The sequence below is a fragment of the Mchenga conophoros genome, linkage group LG20 (assembly GCF_057382185.1).
Source record: "Mchenga conophoros isolate Kocher_MC1m ecotype Shallow Benthic linkage group LG20, M_conophoros_male_GT1.1, whole genome shotgun sequence".
Lineage (NCBI taxonomy): Eukaryota > Metazoa > Chordata > Actinopteri > Cichliformes > Cichlidae > Mchenga > Mchenga conophoros.
The window spans coordinates 26019709-26032983 of record NC_140545.1 but is presented as its reverse complement, the minus strand read 5'-3'; the positions used below and the strand labels follow the sequence as shown (position 1 = coordinate 26032983).

At 39.1% G+C, this 13275-nt stretch overlaps 1 protein-coding gene across 1 annotated transcript in view; it reads left to right on the top strand.

Moving 5' to 3' along the window:
* The window catches only part of b4galt5 (UDP-Gal:betaGlcNAc beta 1,4- galactosyltransferase, polypeptide 5), a 33091-nt gene that overhangs the window by 12662 nt on the left and 7154 nt on the right, over positions 1 to 13275 (top strand). The window contains exons 2-4 of the mRNA XM_085261112.1: positions 8439 to 8558; positions 9121 to 9234; positions 9675 to 9802. Coding sequence (XP_085117238.1) covers positions 8439 to 8558; positions 9121 to 9234; positions 9675 to 9802 — 362 coding nt within the window. The remainder of the gene's footprint in view (positions 1 to 8438; positions 8559 to 9120; positions 9235 to 9674; positions 9803 to 13275) is intronic.

Below are 13275 nucleotides of genomic sequence, written 5' to 3'. Positions count from 1 at the left end.
TGTTGTTCACAAAACAGGCACTTGAGATATTATTGGCATACTACAGTAGAAAAAAAGTGTAGGAGAAAGGAGGAGAAGGGCGCTCTCCAACTGGCAGCAGACTTGCTTCAGAGGGCTAACAGCAACTGGAAATAAAACATGCTCTAAAATGATAAAACTTAGATTTTTATTGCTCTGAGTCCTGGCACTTAAACTTCAGTCTGAATGCTGAATATTCCATTTTGTTATGCTGGGAATTACATAAAGAAATTCTGTAAACTGTGGCCTACAGTATATATTTGTTATTTTTAATGAAGTCGTGCTTTTAATAGTTGTGCATCCTTATTATTTTTTTTTTTATTTAGGCATCGAGCAGTTCTGAAACACTATAAAACTGTAAACTGTGACTCTTAAACGTCATAGAAATCCACCTATAGTTGGGCACAGGCTTCCCTGTAGCTAGCAATGAAGTCACCAATTTACTTTAGAGCTAAAAATAAAACTGCCTATCAGGAGAACCAGAACATTTCCTGGTGGCTCTAGGGTTTTCTGCACGAACAGTCAGCTTGTCCAGCAATAATAAAACAGCTTTCAGAATCCCGGCATCAGGCAGACTTTCTCACTTTTGTTGCAGTTGTGCGCCTGTTAGATAAACAAGGAGCTGAATTTGTTGTAAAGCTTTATAAACCAGAGGAGGGCTGCAGATTCGAGGTGATTATTCTCAAGATGTTTATCACTACAAGCAGTGCAGTTCATGTGGGTACACTTAACACTTTAATACTTAAAAAAAAGTATGTTTATTAAACCGTGCAACAAGCAATGGTTTGTTTATTTGTTGTTTTTTAATGGAGGCTGTTAAGTACTGTCATCAACGGCAGCAGATGACTCTCTGGTATAACATTAGTTAAAATACACATGAGCTCTTTATTTCCTTTTTGTAACTGATCTGAAGAGGAACCATAGGTTTTCCTTCACTTCTCACTTCTCAGTACTTTCATTGTTCCTCATGTCATGTTGCCACCCTGTGATCACACACCCAGTCATTTCTTTCATTCTGATCTGAACTCTTTTCGGACAAAATCTTGGACCATTTATAAACAAACATTTCCCATAGTCATGATTGAGTGAACAAACTGAGAAACAACCTTCCGTTTCATCCTGCCTGCTCTTATCACTTACAAAAAATGTCCCATTAGGGTGAGAACGGGAGCGCGTTAGTAAGGGAGAATCTCTCTCCATCTTGAGCTAACATCCATATATATCAACAATCTGTCCATCTCACTCTTTTCCTCTCTCATAGTCCTTCCTTTAGATCTGTTTTCCAGTATTTGCCAGCAGCAGGGTGAAAACAAGGGGTCCTGGCACCACTGTGTCGTTTATGTAATTCTCACTGCCACTTCTGGTCCCCCATGCTTCTCTGCCATGTAGTGGCTCAGCAGACATAACGAGTCGGGGGGGGTCAGATATGCAGACAAAAAGGCTGATATGAGCATGTTCACAGACACACACACACACACACACACACACACACATCAATAAAGTATTCTGATTCTGATTCTGATCCAAACATTTGGGAGAGCAGAACAGATGGAGGGACAGAATGGCTAGTGCAAAACCAATAATGAACTCAAACTGCACCTCATGTTGTCCCTGCTGGCATGTGTTAGTGTATACTGTGTCTGAGCATGATTACATTATGTGGCTTTTTTTTTTTTTTTTTTAAATAGATAGACATGATTTTTCCATTACAGTTACACTTTATGTACAGTCAATTCCTGCATCTATAAAATATTCTATTCTACATTTCATACATATAATATAGCATGCCTGTTTCCTGCAGTCTTTCAAGAAGTGTGTTTCTTCTTCCAGCCACAAAGTTTCAGGCATTTATGTCCCCTCCATCTTTGCAAATTGCTGGTTAGTTTCTTTAGCACAAACAGAGCTGACACTAAACAGATATGAGATGTTTTGCAAACTTTGGGATACAACAGGCATTTCCAAAGAGTGGTTCTAAAGCCCCAGTAATGTTCACATATCATGTCTTAATCCAAAAATGCTACATCCAAAATGTCCAAGTTAAAAAAAACACTGTTTGCATGACCCACCTTATATCCATTTTCAGAATTATAGTGATCGTATAAATATAGTTGGTGACTAAAGAGGGAAGTTCAAAGCAACCTTAGAACCTAGCGGTCAAGAATGAGGCAGTTTCTGTAAGAAGGTTTGAGTTTCAAGCAATAGTCCTCTCACATCAAACATTCACATTTAAAGCTCTTTAAATTCGAGTTCCTTTTTAAAACTGGTGTTTTCCCCATTTTTACTCTGCTTCCTGTGGTCACAGTCATTGAGCACATGAATCATTGATCAGTATTCACCTCCAATTTTAGATCAATAAAAAACAAAATATAATGGTAAAGATTTTGCTAGAGGGTATAAATCCACTCTTACGTCTAGTCTCTGTAGGTATTCCCATTTGTTTTTATCTGAAAAAACTGAATGTAGGATTTATGTTTCTCGTATGCTCATATCTGCTCATAATGCTGGGCTTACACTGTGCGATTTTTTCAGTCGCGCAATTCAGCTCCTGCTCAAACTGTACGATTGACTCGCAGGGGTTAGAAGTTCATAGGTCACGATGCAGGATGCACTGCTTTCACTTCTGATGCAAGTCACACACAGTATGAAACTGATATTTTCACTGACAGTAACAGTGGCATAACAAAAGAGTAGTTTACTTTTCCAGACGTCCCTCCATAGCAGGCATTTACCACCAGCAGAGACATTGTGGATGGGGAGGCAACATTTCAGAGATACTGCGAATAACAATGATTGATTGAATTCAGTTGTCTCAAGAGGAGGTTAGAAGCTTTTAGAAGGCAAGGGGGTGGTTCCCACGTCCCTAGAAAGTGGGCACACAGCCATGAACATAAGTACTGACGTCATTTAATTTACGGTAAAAGAGTACTGATCTTGTGAAAAAGAAGAAGGAAAAAAAAGGCGTGGGGTGCACTAAGAATGTAGACTTTAAGGCATTTTTCTTTTTTTGGGAGCAGGTCTGCATTCCTGTGCACGTGACGAGCATTCTGGTCAGTGCACGCATGATGGTTTTCCTGTAATTTTATTTTTATACACAGCACTATTTGGAGTTAGTCTAGATGTAATGTGAAACAGACTGTGTGTGTGTGTGTGTGTGTGTGTGTGTGTGTGTGTGTGCGCGCGCGCGCGCGCGCATGCTCACCAGTGTGTCATGCGCGTGTGTGTGTGTGCAGGGGAGCTGTAAGTTTAGTGGAAGCTTCCTGATCTAGTTATGACGAAGTGTAACGTAGCCGTAACTAGCACAGCTGGCATTCCCTTTGTTCTTGCTGGTATGTTTCAGATTCTCTGAGCAAAATCACATTTTCATTTGCACAGTTGGTCAGATAAAAAACGAAAAAGATTGACCATTATTACTCTCTCTAACTTGCTTCTAATCCCTTTTTCCTGCCCTGGTGTCATGCATTAAGGAGATTGTCCAGACCCTGACAGCCGGATAGACTCTTGAGTGCAATAACAAGTCATAAATGAGTGAATGCGAGAGCCTGGTTTGCTAACTGTGAATATGACAAACCCAAGAAACAGACAGACACTGAACAAACAGAAAAATCTATCATATCCTTCCTGCCTCTATTACTACTAATAAAAACATTTAGCCAAAGTAACCAAAGTAAAGCACAGCAAAGACCCTTGGAGAATAATTGCACACTGCTGCTTGCGTAACCTGAAGTTAACCATGATAACAACAACATAAATGTCATTGTAAGCACAACTGTTATAGAGACAGTACTTAATCAGTAAGTCAAACATTTATAAGTACCAGAGCTGTGCAGGCATGTTTTGGAGCACTTCACTGAGGCGTGGCTCAGCTGGTAAAAAAACAAAGTTTGCCGTTGCTTTGCAACCTTTGTGCAACTCTGAAATGCCCCATCAACAACTCATTAGTTACAAAAGCACATTCAGTGTGTGTGTTTGTGTGTACATGTTTAGGCATCTTTGTAATGACAGAAATTTGGTATGCCACTATAGTTGTGGGGACGAGCAGTGACTTATGGGGACAAAATGCCAGTCCACACGGGTTTGAAGACATTTTTGAGACTCAAAATGTGGTTTTAGTCAGTTTGTCTGTATTATTAATGATAAAACAATAAAAGCAATACTGTGTGCAGGAAGCACCTGTCTTGATGTTTGATGTTCGCACAGGCGTATTTGAAAAACTGTAATTGGAATTACAGATGGGGCTAATAAGGAGTCTGTTTCGTGAGATAATTATGTCCACCGTTTGGTGTTTGAATTTCTGTTTTGGGTTTTTTTTGTTTCATGGTTTTTGGTTTTGGTTTTTGTTTTGGGTTTTTTTTTTGGGGGGGGGGGGGGGGGGGGGTCACACCTATCAATGGGTAAAGGGAGGGGGAGGATGTAGAATGTTCTCTGTGGTAACACGGCATTGTTCATTTCACATGTGCGTGCATTTGCATGGGTTCACTGACTGAGCCATGGCTGTGGGTGGTGAGTGTCAATCCACTGTAGTTTATGTATTTCTCACCATCATTTGCAAACAGTCCAACAAGGTGATAACAAGTGTGTCCCTTCAGATAATATCCAGTTTGTGTTTAAAAAGGTCAAGTTACACATCACCATGTGCAAATCCCAAACCTTTATCAGTTGATCAATGCACTCAAGTTACAATAGTTGTTCCAGTTCATTGTGAGGGATTTTGTGTTTTTGCTTAGAGTATTCGCCCATTTTCCTTACCGTGAGGTATTCAAATGAAACTGTGTAGAAAACACTCTAACAATACAAACGCTCTCCTAATCCACTTTTAAAGTCAATTAATATGTGTGAATAATATGATGAATTTGTGAACATAGTGTTTTCTTGGCGTGGCTCTGTAGGTGTCAGTGATATACAGCGGCATTAAAATGAACATTTTGAAAGTGACTATGGTGCATACATGCAGAAAGCTTTTCTGGTCTGAGGTAAGGAAAAAAAATGCCTTTCAGCTCTTATCGCCTAGCTAGCAGAACAGGAGAAATCACCTCCCACTGCTGAGCTGTATCAGTGTGCAGTTAATTGCCTTTTTAGAGAAAAAACAAAGGGGTATGTGCGTGTGTTTACTTTTTTTTTTAGTTCTTTCCATTTTCTTTTTCGATTAACCTCTCTTGCACTACAATATGGTGCAGGGTCGGTGCCTGGAATTGTCCCCATAACCCTGCAATCCATCATTCAGCTCATTTGCTTAAAATGAAACCAACAAACGGAATTGACAGAAAGTGATACAAACCACATTACACAGAGACGGCAGCACAACTAGATGAAGAGGGAGATAGAGGAAATGACAGATAAGTGGGAGTGATATGGAGAAAGAGACAAGGATAGGTGGGCTGTGCTTGGCGTGACGGCTGGATGTTCTCTGAGAGCTATAGAAGACAAGGTCATTCAAGGTTGCCTGTCGTGCTTGATGGGTTACAGTGAGTGGTGCTGATGGGATGAAGAGCTGGAAGGGTTTGGCTGGGGAGGGGGTCCTACGTGTCCCCATGTCTCATTTATATAGTTGTATATGCCGACACTGACACAGTGACAAAGCTCTGTGGTGATACATGCCTCCTCTGTCCTGATATGTCCAGTGTTAATGGCTTTGTGTTGTAACCTGCTATGTTAGTTTCCTCTAAAGCCAAGGTCTCTCATGGCTATTGCATTTGTCACAGTTTATAACCTTGCTTACCTCACCGTAAACCATTAATCCAGCCTCTAGAGTGCATGTTAGATGCTACATGGCTGTGTTTTAGTTTGTAATTTCAGTCAACCTGACCCTCTTTTTTATTTATTCATATATGTATATATATATTTTACACCAAAGAAAAGACTTCTTAGCTTTGCTTTAATCTTCATATGCTGCTGTTTGGTACAGTATGATAGGGTAGTTAATATATAATACACTCACGGTAAAATGAAAGTACACCCTTTTTCAATTCACCTCTTTCAGGTTCTTAAATATCAGGGTATAATGATAATCTGGTACTCAACAGGTCTCTAAATGGCACATATTTACTGCTTCCATAGAAATTAGGAGGGTAAGTACTATCCCATTGCCAGTCTTCCCAGGAGTGAACAGATACCCAGGAAATTCATCCAAAGAGCTGGCCATGCAATGTTCCGAGAAAATGCAAAAAAAAAAAACCCAGGAACAATATCTCAGATTCTAAAGGCATCAGTTGGCTTGTAAATGCTAGTTAAAGTTCACGAAGAGTACATTGATATTTCTTTAGTCTTGTTCTGACTTGGACAGGTTGCATGGGAAAGATATTCTTTCTAAGTTCAAAGAATAATATGGCAGTATGGCTTAGGTTTACAAAGGACGTTTTTCCAGAAAGAAGTCTTATGACTTGTGGAAAAACATCCTTTGGACACATGAGACCAAAGTGAGGATGTTTGGCTTTAATGCACAGCAACACATTTAGTGAAAGCTAAACACAGCATGTCAACACTAACACCTCATATTAAATGTCAAGCATGGTGGAGGAGGGGTAATGGTTTGGGCTTGTTTTGCAGCCACAGGCCTAAATTCTACCATCACTGAGTCAACCGCAAACTTTTTTTATATATTGAAGTATGAGGCAAATGTGAAGCATCTGTACGATAGCTAAAGCTTGGCCAAAGCAGGACAATGATCCCAAGAACGGACTGTCCATAAACCTCAGTGAACAGAAGTAATGGTGTAAAGAAGAGTGGACCAAAGTGCTTTCACCACAATCTGAGTCTTCTCATTTGACATTGTTTAGCTCATTTAAAATCTGCTATGATATACACCTGCATATTATGTTGTGGTATTTTTTGGCTTTTTTGTTTTTTTACTGTATATTCATATGCTTGGCAGGCGTGAGAAAAAGACTTGTCAAAATATGTTGGTGGCTTGCACTGGGTCACACTCCAGACGCCTCTTAGCCTTTTTCCATCCATATGGTGCCTCAGAAGGGCATCAGTTAATGCACGTGCGTGCGTGTTTGTGCGCACATTTGAACATCCGTGCGTGTCGCTCTTCCTCTACATGTGCTACAGTGCAAGTGAAGAGAATCTGTTGTCTGTTCCATTGTCGTCTTCTGCGGTTCCAGCTGCACTGTACTATTTGAGTGCTGCAGAAGTAAAATGAGAACATTGATTTCAGCTAACGCTCAGCCACTAGTCTCTGATCCTGCAAGCCTGGCATTTTGTATAAGATAAGATAAATGTGATGGAAACTGTAACGCAATTACCATGACAAATCACATCCAGGGGATTTCTAGCTCAGCAGTATACATGCCATCCACACAGATACAATGTCCGCAATAATGCAGATCATCTTGACATTGCCGGTGTTGGACACAGAGCTACAAAGGCAGAGAAGTTATTCTACGAGCTGTGTTTTTGCCTATTTTGTTTGACTTCTGAAACTTGATTCAGTGTTTTAAATGTTTTTTGAATGTTTTTAAAGCTTCTTACTATGCACATAGTATGTCATACTTCTTTACTGTACACCAAAGAGTGCATGCATCACTAGGTGTATTCAGCTATTCGCAGTTAGACCACATAGCCCCCTTTTGTTCCACTACATTGCTTGGCAGGTTAACCACTGTTGTGGTGTTTATTTAGGTCAGTTCCATGCTGACTGGAACTCTCACTAAGCCTCTCTGGTGTAGTTCCCAATTATAGTTAGGAATAAATCGACTGAACTGTTATAGCAAACAGATCTACTACATAATATTGTGTCAGCTTGATGAGATGTCGCTGGTACAATAGAAATCTCACTACAATCTCAGATTGGCACATTCTCATTCACCTAGAATCTCTTGCTACTTCCTGTTTCCTGTATGTGACTACTCTATGCTGTGTAGTTTCACCCACATCCTATATGTCCCCGTCACATTTTCTCACGAAAAAGAGTGCTTCAAAACGATACAGTGGTTTCCAGACCTTTATGACTGGAAATAGCTTAGTAAAATAGAGTAAAATATTGCGGAAGGAAGTTAATCAATAATTAAAAATCTATTTTCATTTCTTCCTCCTTAAAAAAGTTTAAGTTTAACCTCTTCTCCCACTGCTTCTCTTCAATATAGATTAACATGCCATCGATCGGCCTCTTGGTATTTAGTTGGGAAATTCCCTCCTTACTAAGCACACCCATGCTGTTTGCAGTGCAACCTAGTGCAACCGCATTTCTTAAACATGAATATTGTTTGAAATAATTATCAGAAAGAAGAAGTGAAAGGATAACGGGTCTGAGAATGAATATATGCATTCTCAGACATTTCAAACATTTTTAAAAGTCGTTTTGCGTTAACATAATATGATTCATGTCTGTGCTTGGGTTTCTCGAATACATGCCTCGAGTCTGTGTTTAATAATAAAGTGTATTAATTCTTTTTTTCGCCTGTTTTTTCTTCTTTCCATAGTGAATGAGTATGTGTTTATGGTCCAGGCCAGAGGGATCCAGATCAGAGAGAACGTGAAGAACATTGGAGCTCAGGTTCTGGAGCAAGTAGTGAGGGGGGCTTACAGCATAAATGGCACAGGTAAAAACATGCCCATGCACACTAGTTTATTAGAAATGTTTAGCACAAATGCTATCTTTCATATCCTTACAAGAGAATGAGTGCAGTGTCAAACAATGTTTAAATAAGGAAGTAAAAGAAAAAGCGCTATGGCGTTTTCACATTTAAGTCTGTTTGCTTTCCAGTGAGTGACTCATGCTTGCCTTTACTAGAAAAGATATTTTGAATGACAATGAAAAGCTGTCGGTAAAATACAGGGTGTATCAAAAAGAATCAATCAATTTCAAAGTCCTTTAGTTCTGCAGCTGTTTGCTGGTAATGACTGAAACACGTGCTGTTGGAAAAAGGGGAATTGTAAGTTTCACGTGATTGCCTTTTGGTGGCATTAGTGACTCCAGACATGCTCACCAAAGTATGGGACAAGTTTGACTATAATAAAGACATGTATTCATATTGTATAAATTACTGTTAGCTTCTGTGTACATTACTTTAGAAAATGTCCACCTCCTGAAATCATTTTCTTTTTTTATACACGCTGTACATTAAAGCATGAAGCCGGTCATGTTTTTTTTTTCACTTTCAGATTATTCTTATGACTTCAACTTCAGCGAAAGCGATGCTCTTCCCACTACATACCTCCCCGAGGGTTTCACCTACCTCCCCTCACAAGTTTGCCCTGAGAGGCTGCCCTCCATGAGTAAGTGCACTGTTAAAGTTGTGATTTTAAATTTAATTTGAATTCTTTCCTTAGAACCAAACTCCTTATTCTGTAACAACAAGTAGGTAACAAATGAAAAAAAGGCTCTCAGTGGAAATGTTCCTTATGCCTCTGTATTTATTTGTTGTAGTATTGAGCTGTGAAACTGTTCCAAGAATATGTTTTATATTAGTTTTGATTGATGACGCATCAAATACAGTACTGTGTTATAGCACAAGCAGGCAATTTAAGTCCCAGATTTCTCAAATGTTGCAGGCTTTGACATTTTCTTAGTCACATTCCTATGATCTTTTTCCTCTCGCTACTGTTCTTCTTTACTCGCACACCGTGTCTCTTATTTTCTCCCCCACGCTCTTGACCTTTCTTGCTTCATGACTGTTGCTTGACTCCCTCTCACTCTCTCTTTCCCCCACGCACAGAGGGCAGGTTGGAAGTGAATATGAGTGAGATATCTCTTGAAGAAGTGGAAAGATCTTTGCTGGAGGGAAAGCCCAACATTGCCCCTGGAGGCTACTGGAAGCCCACAGACTGTTTACCTCGCTGGAAGGTAAGTGCCCACTGAAAAAAACAATCTTGTGCGTAATGTGGCCGGTGAAGCAAGAAATAGAGTGGCTTCATAGAGTGGTTTGTATATTGTTAAAGTATGGCTCAGCAAAAGCACATCAAACAGAACTTTTTGAGGAATGGTGCTTAACCCTCCTGTGACATTGCAAAGAGACATTCAAGCCCTGCATGTTATAACATGCATGTGCTCTGCACACTTGGGTTTCTATTGAATTGTCACCTTTTTATAGATAGTCGAATGGTTGTGCATGACTTTTTCCATTTTGTATATAAAACATGCCTCTCACACAGTGCAGCAGCATTAGGTTTGTAGCGCTGGACCTGCTAAAACCCGCCTTTGCCCCACAATAACACCGATATATGTGGATGCTTAGTTGCTATGTTTTTTTTAACACGTTGCTAAAAGTAATGTTGGCAATAGTAATGCAAGAGTTTCTATTCTCAGTGTTCAGTGTTTCAGTGCAGAGTTTGCATAGCAATGTCAAATGAACAGCAAAACCTTAAAACTGCAATGAAGACAAAAATATTGTTTCCACAAAAGTGTTTTTCTGCGTTTCTGGGGCATTAGACAGCAGCAGAAACTCTCCATGAGAACACGAGAAAGGTGTGTTTATTTATACACAGAGCATAGCATAGCAGGAGTTACTTCATAAATTACTTATGATAAATTATCAGACACTGAGACAGGATCGATCTCACAGCAAATGAGTATTATGTATAATAAATAAGCAATAGCAGTTTAATAATGTCTGATCTGTTGACGTCTATGCGTGTGTTTAGCACACATAATATCGGTCAAGTACTGTGACTGATTTGAAGCTGTGAAGAACATGTGAAGCTTAGCCATAAATACTAGAGGTGGGAATCACCATACATCCCACGATACGATATTATCACAATATTTAACGCACGATACGATATTATTGCAATTTTTAAAAATATTTTGCGATATTCAGATTCTGTACATAAAGGTAAACTTTATCAATATTCATTTTATCTAATATCAAAGTCTCACACTCAGTCTTTCTCTCATTTCAGTCAGTTTTATTGTTGACAAACTGAACGGTTTGTATTACAGTCTAGTCCAACTTAACTGAATGCAACCATCTGGTACAATTATAGCTATTCTGAACTATGCAATTTGTGAAAACTATGCAGCCCCTTCAGCAACTGAAGAATTTGAAAGTAAATTAAAACAAAATATAATTTTACATTAAATAAAAAAGTTTTAAACTTAATTAAAATAAAACATGTCTTAAATTAAAATAAGCAAACTGTCATGTTTATTGACAGTTTGCTTGGCCAAAGCAGGACAATGACAATGTGCTGTCTTCTGTATTATTAAACAAAGACAAGCAATACATCATATAGTATGGCCAATACTATATTACATTAATTTTAAACTGTTCTTTCCTGGAAGACAGACCTCTGTTATGATGACATGAGGTGATGCATGAATTGATGACTGACATTTTTATTTAACTTCTTCAATCACAACAGTATATTTGAACATACACAATAGTTTATTTTTAGCTTACAAACATCTGAGCATAAAGTGCTGACAAGGAACCCTGGTGTAAACATTAAAATGAAAGTCAGTACAATGTGCAGATTGCAGAAATATACATAAACAAAATCAGTGGCTTTACCACACTCAGTTTTTCGACATCTGTGAACTACTAGACAGTCATTCAATTAAAAAATAATATTAAATAAATAAAACTAATAAATAAAAAATACACACATCTTACTGATCTCTGCAGTCAGTAACATTACACATAAAGTGCAAACATAATAGCAATTGTATAAACACACACACAAACACGCCTTTAAAATTTAAAGGCGTGAAATTGGACGGTCTAGTTCTGATTAGCGTCACCGCTGTCTCGGTGGAGTTTAATAAACTCGGCCGTCTGCTTCTTGCTATCTAAAATATAACCAGACACTGGCGTAAATTCTCGACTGTCTCATACTTCTGTTTAATAAGTTTTCTGTTTGACGTTTAGTCAGCTGTGTGAAAACCAAGGAGGAACCCACCCGGGGGATTAATAAAGTTTTATTTTATCTAATCTAATAACTTTAATCTCAGCCAAACCGATTTACTCACGAACAAACAAAACACTGAAAAAAGCCCAACAATAACATTTTTAGGTTGTCTAAGTGACTTATATATTACGTTTAACCCGAGCAGCGAAACTCCGCGGTGATCTGAAAATGATGTGCCGGGAGTTGTGCCGTTCTCGGCCGCATCAGTAATCCTCGAGCTCCCGGCTAGCTGTCGAGCTGGTGGGTAGCAGACGCCTCTGAAAACGTCGAAGCACTTTTGCAAATATGGGATATCTTGATAAACCGAGCAGATATTTGATGTTTACACAACTACTTTCTCGCCTGAAAATATGTTAAAAGTTTATTTTGTGACCCAGAAAGATTAGTATGAGTAATTTTAAAACTTAGTAGCGGCCGCCATTGCTGGAAACTGGAGTTTGGCTGGGCCGCGCTATGAATTCTGGGATATGGTAGTAATTTGGACAGCCTTCGGCGCGTCGCTGTGACGTAATCGGTCTACAAATGCGGCCTCAGGAGGATGCAGCCCATGAATTTGGACATGTCCAGAGTATAATCGCAGCCTTTGCGGTTAGAAAATTGCACTTGATCATGTCGCGATATTATCGCAAATGCGATATATCGTTCAGCCCTATTCTCTACCTCAACAGGGCTTCAATCTCACCATGGGAAGGAAATGATGAGAGGAATTATCAGAATTTCTCCTCTGTGTACCTTTCCTTTTATGCCCTTTCTTTTATTCTGTTGCTCCCTGTGCAAATAAGATTGATGGAGCTCTTCTATTTGACATTCAAATTCCAGAAAAAGTACACATAAACACAAAGTACAGGAAGTAACCTAAATTACAGCTCGTGTTTGTGCTTTGCAGTATTGTTTCAGTCTTTAATCTTTAGCCTAACAGTACTTTTTTTTGTGCCCAGTAGAGTGATCTTGCTTTCCATCTGTCTGTATCTCTCTCACATTCCTTTGCCCCAAAGGACCGTGTATGGTCTGACAGCATTTTTTCCCCTGTTTATCTCATTAGCCAGCAGTCTCTGTCTCTCTCTCTCTCCCTCTCTCTCTCTCTCTGTCGCTTTCTCTCTCTCTTTTTTTTTTTTACACCTGTCTCTTTTCTTAGCGTATCCTAGCCAGTTATATTCTGTGAATATTTCACTTTTTTATTGATCTTCAAAAGAAAGTGCAAAACAAGAACAACCATTATTACAAATAAACGCTACACAGTCATTCAGCTGCTCAGTGGGGTTTTTTTTTTTTTTTTTTTGGGGGGGGGGGGGGTTGGACTGATCCATGTCACTTCTCGTGGAAATGACACTCTGCAAATCCGCCAATCTTGTGATGAGTCAGGTGCTAATTGGAATATTTTAGTGGTTTCACACAGCACACACTAAGATA